General features: G+C 41.7%; 1 protein-coding gene across 6 annotated transcripts in view; it reads left to right on the forward strand.

The window, feature by feature from the left end:
- The window catches only part of ubxn4 (UBX domain protein 4), a 206345-nt gene that overhangs the window by 33831 nt on the left and 158740 nt on the right, over positions 1-13774 (forward strand). For all 6 annotated transcript variants that reach the window (XR_014623289.1, XM_084362255.1, XM_084362253.1 and 3 more), the window contains one exon: positions 11719-11890. Coding sequence is in view for 5 of the 6 variants with exons in the window: in XM_084362255.1 (XP_084218381.1) it covers positions 11719-11890 (172 nt within the window). In the remaining variant the exon portion in view is untranslated. The remainder of the gene's footprint in view (positions 1-11718; positions 11891-13774) is intronic.

Below are 13774 nucleotides of genomic sequence, written 5' to 3' on the forward strand. Positions count from 1 at the left end.
GCACTTATTTTTGCACCGCGGAACGTTTCTCACTGGATGAGTTTCAGGCGTACCGATTATACTGGAGCACAATTATTTAACGAGTTAAAAAGCCGCCGACACTGATCACTGCCCATGGATCTATAAAGTTTTAATGTAGCCTGAACGCAGCTCAAACCGACCCGGTGCCTCAGCACTGGCCTCAGACCAAGCACACATTTTGTAGAGTGTGAGAAAACGAAAACCCTATCAGGCAGTTCAAAACATTCTAGTTTACCATTATCCTTCTAGATAGGGAAACTCTCTCACAGTCCTGCTGCCCCGGCAACCATGCACAGATACTCCATTTGACAAAGTACAGAAGTTACATATAAATAAACACAAATTCAAAATCATTTTGATTACATTGTTACCCCAAAACAAAACATAAACGTCCTCACCAAGCTAGTCAACCCATCGGCTTGGCTATGGACCTGTCCCTACCTATCTATACTATCCCTTGCACGTAAAAAGAATAAAAGAAATGGGGTTACTTTCAATATGTACTCAGTAGAATAAACACATAAACAGCAATTATTCCTTATACTGTGGTATCCTTGTCTTCATCAAACAGGTTACCATATAAATCATCATCTGTCAATTCGAATGTAATATTTTCTTGCGCTGTATTCTCATAGTCCTCTCGGTAGTCATCGGTGGTTGGGACCCTTTCATACAGCAGCGTTGTTTTGGTCACGGCGGTGTCAATGAGTCTCTGTAACAGTCCTCTCAAACAAGGAATACAACATCCACAAGTGATTAGAATAGCAATCATCATAGCTTTTATAGAACCTGCCCATTTTCCAAAAATGTCATGTAACTATCCTGTCAAAGCATCATTGAAACCATAATTTTCAGCTAATTCTACAAATAGGGTGGTTAATCCATCCAATACCTTAGTGGTGCTGCCATCAGGTGTTGTATTGTTATGAATAAATGTACAACACATATCTCCAAACATTCTACATACTCCTCCTTTTTCAGCCAACAACATGTCTAACACCATCCTATTCTGCCATGCCATTAAACTAGTCTTATCTAAGTGTTGATGTATGCCCCAATTGCCTCCTCAGTAAAATTCAAATCTCTCTTGATACTTACAATAAGGAATGCAATCGTGGTCGTACATAAAACAGTTATTACACATAGCTTTAATTCCGGCATGGTGAATGCTTCTGGGAATTTACCTGGTTTTAGACGTAATCGACCTTGAGCATTGTGCTTAGAACTTATTAATCATAAGCACACATTTTTTTTTCAAAGTTTTTAAATCCATATGTAGTAAATATGTTCTCTATTGTGGACACCATCCCTCCTGTTGAGACATGGGTACTCCCATGACTCAAAATTACAGAAAATCTAAATAAATTTTTTGGTAAAATAGGTTTTCCTTCAAGGCTCTGCCAAATACCTGTTTGTGTCTGTGTGTGTCAGTGCATGACCTGAATTATTGACAGTCATGCCGATGAATCATCAACTCGTCTGGGTGTCCCTCCTCCTCCTCTTCCCCGCCAACCTCCTCGACCTCTGACCTTTGGAACTCTACATTCTCGAGCTCAATGTCCAAATTTACCACAATTATAGCAGTTCTCATCTTCTCCAAATCTCCGTCCTCCTCGTCCTCCTCGTCCTGCTCCACTGGCGCTCCCTCCCCAGCCTCTACGACTAACATTGCCTCGGAAATACACATCAGTCTTGGCTCTTTTTTCTCTCAGTACATATTCTGCATGTACTGCATGGTCGGTCGTAGCTTGTATCCCACTATTTGCTGCAAACACTACTTTCAGTCTCTCTAGGCAGATCAACACACCTTCATCTTGCTTTACCATGCACCTTAGTACTCTTTCTGCCTCTAAGGTGTTCAGCTGGAAACTTTCACACAGTCTTTCAAATTGTTCTCCAAACTCTCCTGTGTTTTCCCTCGGGTGCGGAATGCCACATGCTGCATCTTTCACGTCACCCTCTGTCCATGCTCTGTACACTCTAATTGTTGCATCTTGCCCATCCCCAGCTCTCGGATTAGGCATTTCTATCATCGGATATATTTCTTCTATGTCATCATTTAAACTCACTGACTCCTTAGTAGCAGAGAGTGTAGGCTTGGGACTAGGATTATAAACATCATACCACTTACCCGACCTTGTTGCTTTCAGACTTCCTACGGCCCTTTCTGTCGGTGTAGGAGCGGAGAGAGTAGGTGCAGAGAGAGATGGAGGGGGAGGAATTGGAGCTGCGGCTGCGGCAGGAGGTGGTGGTAGTTGAGGGTTGAGGTACGGCGGAGGATTAAGATGGAGACCCAGAGGCACATACTCGTCATCTTCCTGTTTATCTCGGTTGGAGTACAAAAGTTGGAGTACCTTTTTCTCATTTTCTCTTTTTACGTATTTTACATTATCCTGTGCCTTTTGACCCATTCGTTTTACATCGCCTTCATTTTGAACCTCGTCAGGTTCACAACAACATTTACAACAACTATTACTATTTCCCATTTTGATCCCCTTTTTAACATTATTTTTTTATTCTACCGGTCTTTTCATTTCTTTTCCTTCCTGTGGGGACTCTAACCCTCACTTCTATAGGGACTCTAATCCTGACGTCTTTTTGTTTACTCAGGCCTAAGGGATTAATTTAAACTTTGTCCTTCCAAAGACAGTTTTCTATGAGATAATTTGTTCTCCCAAGTCCCTGACTTGCTTTTTCCAATTAAGAGATACCTGCTCTCCCAAGTCCCTGACTTGATTTTTTAAAATTTATATCCAAATTATAAGAGATCCCTGATCTCCCAAGAAATGAAGAAATGAATTTTTACCCTTTTTGATGAATTGAGCCCCTGACTCAATGTTTACCTGGCTGATCCGTCTCCCCTCTGGTTAGCCCCGTCACTGTCCCACTCTCCAGGGGACCTGGCCTCCCTTACCAAACGAGGCTTTTAGGAGCCCTGCGGTGGAGGTCTTTCCAAGAGTTTTTAACTCTGCCTTGCAAGGTCTTCAGGTCCTCTGGTGTGGAGAGAGACAGATGTTGGGGCCCCACATTGGGCGCCAAAGTTTTGTTAAAATAATTCTGCGTTAATTTAGAACTGGAGGAAGGAGATCGGAGTCAGCTCAAAATTCAAACAAGGGTTTATATCTTGTACAAGTGGAGCATTCACAAAGCAACACACAGGTCTGTTACAAAGTGAAGACTCAATGTTTGAGAAGAAACGCATGGTTTTTATCGGTCTCTGTGGGTGTGTTGTCACCTTGCCCTTCTGTACCTAAAGTAATCACTCACACAGAAGGAAGTGATAATATTGAATATACATTCAGTACCTTGAGTGATTTACTCAATACCTTACATGTGTCTTAAAACAATACAAAGAGTCACAAGTTACAGGTCATAGTTCATATTTAACAGTCTCTATCAAGAGGGTTGTGTAACATCAATTCACATTCCTCTACATGTACTACAAAATTCTCATAACACACACGGGACCCGCGCCGGTTTACAGTATCCTCCTTTAGCCGGTCGCTACTGTTTAAAAAGCGCTCGTCACAGTGGAGCTGAGAACAGCGGAGTTTCCTCTGCTGCAGCTGAACAGCTGACATGTGGTCAAGACGTAGGTAGCCTACAGACCCGTCACTGTCTCACGGTGCACATCACACAGGGAAGACATAGCGCTGCCTTTGTTTTATTAATGTTTACATCAGGCTGAGTTCAACAAATCAGTTTATGCTACTGTGATTTAAGTAGTTAAATACAGTAATCATCATAGTGTAGTGGCAGGAAAAACCATTTACCAAATAACGTGTTACTTAAACATTTTTCATTGTGCTGTGCTCTAAAAATAAACTAACAAACTAGTGTAGAGTCCTGTATAAGGAATGTTCAGCTTAAATTTTCCCCTTAAATGTAGGTTCTCAGGAAAATCGCGTCTTATCAGGTAATCGTTAATTGACTGATAAGGTCCATCAACTAATGATTAATGAATTAATCGATAATTTGCATCCCTAGTCTGTTGGTCTTGGTTAAGTACCACCTTGAAAAAAAAATAAACAATGTTTTGTTGCTTAAGCTTATATATTCAGTCATTATTCAATGGTATACTAAAACCCATATGAAAAAAATTGCTTCTCACTGTTCTCAGGTCAGATATTTATATGCGATTAAAATGCGATTAATTTCGATTAATTAATTACAAAGCCTCTAATTAATTAGATTGATATGATATGATGACTGCCTGAGTTGTAACTGATATTTACAGATCTATGTACGCATTTACAGAATACAGAATACAGACATACAGATTTTTTTTACACACACACAGATCTGAACACGCACAAACAGATCTGAATACGCACACACAGATCTGAACACGCACACACAAATGATGAAGCACGCACACACAGATCTGACTACACACACACAGATTGAGATACGCTTTTGCAAATAGTTTTGCAACAATTATAACTCCATAGACACTGAGCACAAGTGACAGGCATGAAAGAGTCTGGAAATGCTGTGGTGAATGTTTTGCTGCTTGTAACATCATCCAGCATGACCGGTTTGGCGGTGGGTCAGTGATGGTCTGAGGAGACCCATTCTTGGAGGGTCGCACAGACCTCCATGTCATAGTCAATGGTACCCTGACTGCTGTTAGGTACCAGGATCAAATCCTCAGAGCGATTGTCAGGCCTTGTGCTGCTGAAGTGGGCCCTGTATTCCTCCTGTTGAAGAACAATGCCCAGCCTCATGCGGCGCGTGTCAGCAGTTCCCGGATGACGAAAACATTGATGCCATTGACTGGCCCTCCCATTCCCCTGACCTAAACCCAATCGACCAACTATGTGATGTTATGTTGGTGAAGGTTCTCGCTCATCCAGGTCATGGAAATTCTTAGTGCTTTATCGTAGGCAACTGGACTTGTTTCAGTTTCTTGAGGACGTGTCATCTCTCATCCAAGAGGCTTCTTCAGTTCTAACTAACTGGAGGGGAGTTTGCAGGCTTTTAAACTCTGTGGGTGTGTTCTTACAGTCGTTAAGGACATGTGTGAGCTCTAGGGGTGTCACGGTTCTCCAAATCCTCGATTTGATTAAATTTTCGATTCTAAGGTCACGGTTCGATTCGATTCTCGATTTTTACATTTTTTTTTAAAGCACAGATTGCTATGCCATTTTTAGACAAGACTTTTATGCAATATAATATCTGACCTTTGTTCGCAATGTACCACACTACATTGTCAAATTTAAAACATTTATTAGCAACATAATGTAACAATAACTTAGCTCTTCAGTCAATTTGAAACTTAAACAAAATAACCTCCCATCTGGTTTCTCTTTTGTAACTGCAGTCTTCTTCACAGAAGATGACATTCAACTTCACAACAAAACAAACAAAAAATAAAACAGCCACAAACATGTCCATAGTCTTCTCTGAACAATTAAGTGTCTTAACAAACTATTTCCGAACAGTTGAACATATACAAGGTGCGTAAGGTGTGGGTGGGCGAGCGAGAGTGAGGGAGCGTGCGTACGTGTGTACAGTGAATGAATGGGAGAGAAAGGAGAAGTGAAAGGAGTAGCAGGAGTAGTGACAGCAATAAAGTGTGCAATATAGACTGCAGTTTGGCTGTGAATAAAGGTGACGGCTCCTCAAGATACAGCAAAGCTCCCTGGTATTATTTCCCGACCAGTTTAACACGTGAAAGGGGGTTCACCCCAAAGGTAAACATAAACTTCGGCCCTGGAGGAAATCATCTCCCCTGTGCTTCCCGACCATGGTCCGGGAGCCGAACAAGAATGGTGTAACACCATGCTATCGTTTGACTGGCTGTAGCTAAGTTAGAGGAGGTTGACTCACAGCACTTCAACACGTGTGTGTTTTTTTCCCCTCTGTAAACCGACCGGGCGTGGCAGCATCGACGATTACATTTTTTAATTTGAGGTTCGAGATTGTGACTAAATTTCGATCGATTGTGACACCCTTAGTGAGCTCCGAGTTTCAGAGTCATCAGGGCCATTTGTGGGTCGTTGACCCAACCGGCCTTCATGTGGGTTGCTCGGGCTAGGCGAACCCAGGTATGAATGGTTTTTAAGCTGTCTGGGGAGGTAACTCAGTGCTGCATTGTATGTGGGTGATAAGTAATGTCGTAGGCCACCTCCTCTGTTCAAAGACAGTCGTTCCAGTTTGACATAGATGGACTCTTTTACTCCTCCTTCAAACCATTTGTCTCATCTGGCCAAGATGTTTACATTGTTGTCCTGAAAGGAATGATACTGTATTTCTCCTTCAGATGTAAGTGGCCAGGAGAGTCTTGACCTGAGGAGTTGGCCCTCCTGTGTTGTGCCATTAATTTATGGAGAGATTCTTTTGTTTCCCCAATGTACAAATCTGTGCAGTCCTGGCTGCATTGAACAGCATAAACTACATTACTCTGTTTATGCCTGGGTGTTTTGTCCTTAGGATGGACAAGTTTCTGCCTTGGCGTGTTGGTAGGTACGAAATGAACTGGGATATGATGGTTACTGAAAATCCTCCTGAGTTTCTGATATGTTCCCAAAGTCCCGAAAAATGCGTCGGAAAAATGAAAATCGCAGCACGCCATTCAAGATGGCCGACTTCCTGTTGCAGCTAAAATTCTGAAAAAAATAATTCCAGCCTAAATCCTTGAGACCCATGACTCCTGTAAATTTCAAGCAGATCCGAGAAAAAGTTCGCGGGGACAAAACAACGTTAGGTGGCGCTATGGAGTCCCCTGGCTACACCCACCCCTAATCATGTCAAATTTTCAAATTTTTCACCACTTGTGACGTATGTTCCAAGTTTGGTGAATTTTGGGGTATGTTCAGGCCGCCAAAAATGCAATCTCGGGGATGGAAGACAAAGAATAATTAAAGCTGCAAGCAGCGTAGAACGGGCCCTCGCAGTCCACGCGCGTCGGGGCGTGCTGCTGTCAGTATTAAAAAAACTACGCCGAAGTGCGTAGAACTCCTGGCAATATGAAGAACATGAAGAACAAATAATAACATGACTACACTGTGTGACCCTACAGACTCATAAACAGAGGTTTGTATCAGCCAGCAGTGCCCTCTGTTGGAGGGCTGCAGCGCCGTCGGAGGCTGAGGCAATGGCGGCGAAATCTCAACTTTGAACCAAATTGGCAGACTTCCCGTTGGACTGAGGGTATGGGTCCTAGAGGGTTTTTTGTGCGTCTGGTCATGATACATAAGCGTACCAAATTTTCTTCATGTATGTGCATGTAGGAGGTGGGGCTTCAAGTTTGAATTATTCCAGGGGGCGCTTTGGAGCCATTTAGCGCCACCTGCTGGTCATTTTTGATGTGTGGGTTACAGGGGCCAGTCTATACCACCCTTATCAATGTCATATCTATAAGTGTTATGGTGTGGGCACAGTGGCAAAAATAAAATTAGACTGCCACCAGAGCGCCACCTAGTGGCAAAATCGGTAAGACCTTCATCCGCTATCCTCAGGAGGGCATTGGCAATGAATGTACCAAATTTTGTGTTAATATGACCAACCGATGTGGAGATATAAAATACTTCAATTTAAAGAGCGCCACCTAGTGGTCATCGCCCAAAATTTTAGACCGAGCCTTAGGGGCTCATGTGGGAGTAGTATCCTGAGTTTCATGTCATTCAAACTGACCAATGTGGAGATATGCAACACTTCCTGTTTGGAACAAAATGTACAGGAAGTTGTTATTTAATAACTTGAGTAATCTTTGGAATATCAACATGCTTAGCACAACTGTCGGTCAGGAGGGTCCACAGATGCTGTGTGCAAAGTTTGTTGCAAATGGGTGGAATCGCCTGGGAGGAGTTAGCAAAGCAGGTTTGCGACATTTTGCGAATTTGCGAAAAAACTAGGTAACCGGAAATGGCTGTGGCCTATATCACAAGATGCAGCACAATTCACTGAACGCGTGGATATAAGGTTTTTGAATGTGTGACAAAGTATGTGGGAGTTATGAGTCAAAACGCACTTTGCTTGATTATAGCGCCACCTAGTGGTGGAAGTTCACGACGACCATAGATTAGCTAATTTTTCACAGAACATAATATGTTTGCCAAATAAAATCACGTTTTCGTATATGTTCAGGTAGTTAAAAATGCGATCATTTTGTCAGAATAAAAAATAACAAAAAAAAAGAATAATCAAAACAAAAACAATAGGGACCTCGCAGGCTTCCTGCTCGGGCCATAAATCAAAAGTGCAAACAGTGCTGCATTACTCAAGCACAATCAGTTCTTCCTCCATCTCCTCCTCAGTTGGTTGATTTTTGCGCCCCCCTCCATGTTACAGGACATTTTACTTGACACATGGTAAAAAAAATAAGATAAGATTTTTCTACTTCTTCTTCTCATCATCATAATCATTAATTATTATTATTAATAATATTGTTTAATCAGAATCAGAATCAGAATCAGAATTCCTTTATTTGTCCCGCAAATGGGGAAATTTCTTTGTCACAACAGCCAAAGGACAGTATCACACTTAAACAGTAATAAAAGTAAAAAATAAACAATATAATAAGACATAAGAAATAGAATTTAACTGGTATATACATAATATCTACAATATGAAATTGGTATTTACAATATGACATAGTATTTATTATTTATAATATGGACAGTGTAAGTTTAAACAGTTGGTATTTTTATTTACAAACAATAAATAATAAATATGGATATTAAAAATTGTCCAATTTGTGCAAACCAGAAAGTGTGTGGATATGTGCAGAGTTTTTTTATTGCACAGTGCACAGTGAGGTCTACTGGGAGCAGTGCTGGTTGTAGACTCTAACAGCAGCAGGAAGGAAGGACCTGCGATACCTCTCCTTCACACACTTGGGGTGTATCAGCCTGTCACTGAAGGAGCTGACCAGTGCTGTGATAGTGGCCTGTAGGGGGTGGGACTCCTTCACCAGCAGCGATGATAGCTTGGCCATCATCCTGCTGTCTCCCACCACCTGCACTGGGTCAAGAGGGCATCCCAGGATGGAGCTGGCCTTCTTGATAAGTTTATCAAGTCTCTTCCTATCTGCTGCCGAAATGCTGCTGCTCCAGCAGACTATACCATAGAAAATGGCTGATGCCACCACAGAGTCATAGAAAGAAGTCAGGAGTGCCCCCTGCACTCCAAAGGACCTGAGCTTCCTCAGCAGATGGAGTCTGCTCTGACCTTTCTTGTATATTGCTGCAGTGTGATGAGTCCAGTCCAGTTTGTTGTTCAGGTGAACTCCCAGGTACTTGTAAGACGTCACCATCTCAATGTCCGTTCCCAGGATGTTCACCTGAATGCAGGGTTGTTTGCGCCTGCGGAAATCCACCACCAGCTCTTTGGTCTTCCCGGCGTTGAGCTGGAGGTGGTTCCGCTGGCACCAGTCCACAAAGTGTAAAGTGAGCCTCTTATCATTTAACAGAAAACTACATCATACAAACAGCAACTTTTGCAGCCTTGTCAGTCTGATAGCGAGTTATCACCTTTCTGTCATCACTAACATACTGTTAATAATCAAAGAAGCTCTGAGGCTTTGTTCTATATGTTATAATACAAGATTTAAGCATTGAGCTACAATCAGGCAACATTCATGACTCTGTACAGTCAAACTAACCAAAAACTTCTTATTGACCATCATTTTAAAGTTTCAGGGCGTTCCTGTAACCATGGTAACTCACGGTGCCAGAGGGGAGGGAGAGACGCTGAATGAAGCCGTTTACACAGATACACTGCAGACAAAGTCCAGACTACAGTTGTTATTTCACACATGTAGCACACAACAGGAGACTCTCCGTGTCAGACGAGTTCTCACGTGGTGACTAAACTCAGTTGATAACGTAGCAGCGCAACGAGTCCTTGCTAGCTAAGCAGCTAAACTTTAGCGCCGCTCCGTGTTGAGATCCCGCCCTGTGTGGGTTACTACACTGTCATTGGTCAGGCGCGCACACGCTGTTATCGATACCATTGGCTGTAGAGTGTGACAATCTGTCAATAAACTTCAGCCAACAGCTCTCCTCCGATCTACATTGATCTCACAAGTCGCCTCTGTTAATTTTGAATGACAGAAATCCGTCGTAGCGACGGAGAACTTTAATCCATGCTGGCCTTACCGGGCCAGTGCTTGGAGCATTCTGGTGGCCCTGACGGTTTTAAAAGTACGTCCGGGCCACCGGGCCATTTATGTTGTCGACCCATGTGTTTGGCATTGAGGTGGTAGCAGAGGCTGGAAGTGCTCCGGTGATAGGCAAATTCTTTCTTGCACAATTTGCACACAACTGTGCTTTTATCCAGGTTTCCACCTGGTAGTTTTTTAAAACTAAAATTTCCACCCACCGAACCCAGCAAAGACTTCTCATCGGTTTCTATTTCTCGTGTTGTATCCTGTGCATCAGTATTACGGGTTTGCCGGTAACTCGTGCAATGAGCAATGTTCCGCGCTGTTTGGAGTGCAAACATAAATCGCGATTAAATGCGTTATTTTTATTGTTGCGTTATTTTTTTTGTCGCGTTATTTTTTCTGTAATTAATTTATCGTAATTAACGCGATAAAGTCCCATTTTGGTGCCCTAGGCGAGATTAAGCGAGATGATTGCAGCACCCCTCCAGCTTGTGGTGCTCTAGGCAACTGCCTATATGGCCTTTGCCCACTCCTGTCCATTGGAACCAGCTAGACATGAAAGCAGAGACTCCAGGGAAGAAGACATGACATTAATTCATAACATGAATTAATGGGACATGAATGTGTGCTGATGGAGAGGGAGAGGAGGAGAAAGGGGCTTAGTGCATTATTGTAAGTCCCTTGCCAGTCAAAGCGTATTGCAACATAACTAGTAGGGGTTACCCTGTGTCGGCCCTAACTATAAGCTTTATCACAGTGAAAAGTTTTACGTCTGCTCTAAAGTCTCTGCCTTCCATTTTACTTTCATAACTCTAGGGACCACAGGTAACCCTGCATCCTGGGAGCACAGTGTTTTAGGGGGATAATAGGGTGCTATAAGCTCTTTAAGTTATGATAGTGCCTCGTCATTAAGGGCTTTGTGTTTGAGGAGGATTTTAAATTATATTCTGAATTTTACAGCTTATAGGAAGAAATATGATCTCTAATATTATTTCTGGTTAGTACACATGCAGCAGCATTCAGGATCAGCTGAAGAATTCATAGACAGTTATTATCTTCTTAACTAAGACCCACTGGCAGTTAGGACTGTGTGTCAACACTTGTACACAGAAGAGGCTTCACAAACACCCTTCAGGATGAACTCCTTACCTAAGTTCCTTTTGTTAATTCTCACAACATAATGTACAATACAAGAAAACATCTATTCATACCTTATAACCACATGATTATCATATGACAGAGCTCGTCTGAAGCCAACAGACATAAGATTTCACTTCACATAGATACTAATGTTGCATCTACAATTGTTAATACATCAGTAAGAGCAACATATCAAAATAATAAAGGGACAATAAAGAGAATTTCCCTTACACATTGTCATTGTGGTCTCATGCTGACTTGGTTCACATTATGACATACTGCCCTGTGCACTTAATTTCTCATTGTGAGATCAAATTTATATTAATTTTTATATATTTATATTTTAAATTTAAACAATGTATCTGTCACCTGTGCTACTGCCACTAAAGCAACTTACTCTACATGGTTAGATTTCTGGTAACTATCTTTGTGTCATTTTCATACAGATGCATGCCCAGCATATTGGAGTGTTGCCAGAAGCAAATGCTCTTGTGGAGACCAGACCATGTGAAGGTGCAACCACAGAACCTGCTCCAGCCCCAACTACACCCTCAGCTCCAGCATGGCCAGTTCAGTCGGACACCACAGAACTTGCAGCAGTATCAGGAACTGTGAAAGGTGACCTTAATCCAACAAACCCCTTTTTGGTTAACTTAATACTGGAAATGCCATAGACAAGCTAACACAATTAGCAACACCATTAACATCAACTGTTTTACACAAACTAAAAGCCTTTCCCCAAAACTACTGCAGGTGTCATAAAGAGGTAAGTATGTAAACAACAGCTGCACACTTTCTCAGTGCAAATAATGGCAAGTCCACATGGCCAGACAGTGTTGTACAATGAATCACTTCAAGGGGTGGCACACTTGGACTGTCAAATCTACCCGCAAAGGTACAGTGTGTAATATGTAGTGGCATCTAGCAGTACGGACTTGGCAAAAATAGAATAATATATAATAATAATATTCATTAGTCTGTTTTAATTAGTGTGTAATCACCTGAAAATAAGAGTCGTGTTTTCATTACCTTGGAGTGAGCCGTTTATATCTTCAGAGGGAGCATTTCTCCCTCCACTGATTTTGCTATGTTGCACCACCATGTTTACAAGAAAAGTCCCAGGAGTGTGAAAAGATGAAAAATCCAAGATACTAAACGAAAACTGAGTGGCGGCATAAAACAAGATAGAAATCTGTATATAGTAAGTGATGCCAAAGTTGCCTGCTTTCTGCTGGACAGATAGGAGTAACAGTAGTAGAATTAAATGTTCAGTTTGCATAATCTGGTCGAATGTTAAAATATTAAATTGATGAATTGTTGAAACTACTTAGTTTTATGCCATGTTTTGAACAAAGGTTGGCATTGTCTCATCAGCAAAGCTGAACTCGTTACATTATGTGACATTTAACGAGCTGGACACGTACAGCATCGTCCTATCGTTCAGTCTGTGTGCAAGGGATGAGGGGCTGCTTTTCCACTGACCTACACACTCAAAACAAGTAACTAAGAGTCACAGCACAGGAACAGAAGTAGCAACTGCATTTAGGACCTGAGCCAACAAATTATTAACATATATTAATTTAAAATGTGACATGTCCATGCTTTGCACACAGAGTCAATCGCATATTTTCACTGGCAAAAATATTCACAGTGGGACAAACAGTATGACAAAATTACTGTGAACAGCAGCAGCTTTGAATAAACAATCAGCCTTACCTTCTTGCTGTGAGGCTGTCTGTTGTCACCCACTCGAAAAGCGTCCCATACCAGGCTTTTTTGCAAGCTTCACGGCGATAAATATGGAAACCCATTTCCGCAAGTTAAAGAAAAGGATTAAAACTAAGCTTTTTTTTTTTTATAACTCATTCTTTATTTAATTTTAAGGAGAAAAAAACAACAACAACAAAAAACACGAAAGAAAAACAGCAGTGTCAGAGGGATACATGACTTTTGTTGTGGTATTACAATGTTTTTAACTTCATTCAGAGTCTCCAGTGGCGCCTCTGCAGTGAGATTTATACGTTGTCCATTTGTCCCATTTAGTGTTGAATTCCGTTTGTTGGAGTCTCAGTATATATGTGAGTCTTTCCATATTGTATATCTCCTCGACTGTGTCCAAACAGTTCCTCAGAGTGGGAGAGCCTTCACTACACCATTTCCTCGTGATTGCCTTCTTGGTCGCAGCCAGAAGTATCTTGACCAGATAGTTGTCCTCACACTGTACAATTTCCCTTGTCAGGTTACATACATATAACACCTCAAATGACATTGGTAGTTTGTATCCCAGTATTTTCCCCAATTCAACCCATATATCATTCCAGTATTTTTTTACCTTAGTACATTCCCAAAAAATATGAGTATGACCTGCTTTCTGCTCCCCACACTGTCTCCAGCATGCTTGTTGTATGGATAAGAATTTGTTTTTAGTTTCAGGAGTAATAAAAAATCTGACTATATTTTTCCAGCAGAATTCTTTCCACATCCTGGAGCTTGTAGTGGTTC

Source organism: Pagrus pagrus (assembly GCF_965226575.1).
Source record: "Pagrus pagrus genome assembly, chromosome: 9".
Lineage (NCBI taxonomy): Eukaryota > Metazoa > Chordata > Actinopteri > Spariformes > Sparidae > Pagrus > Pagrus pagrus.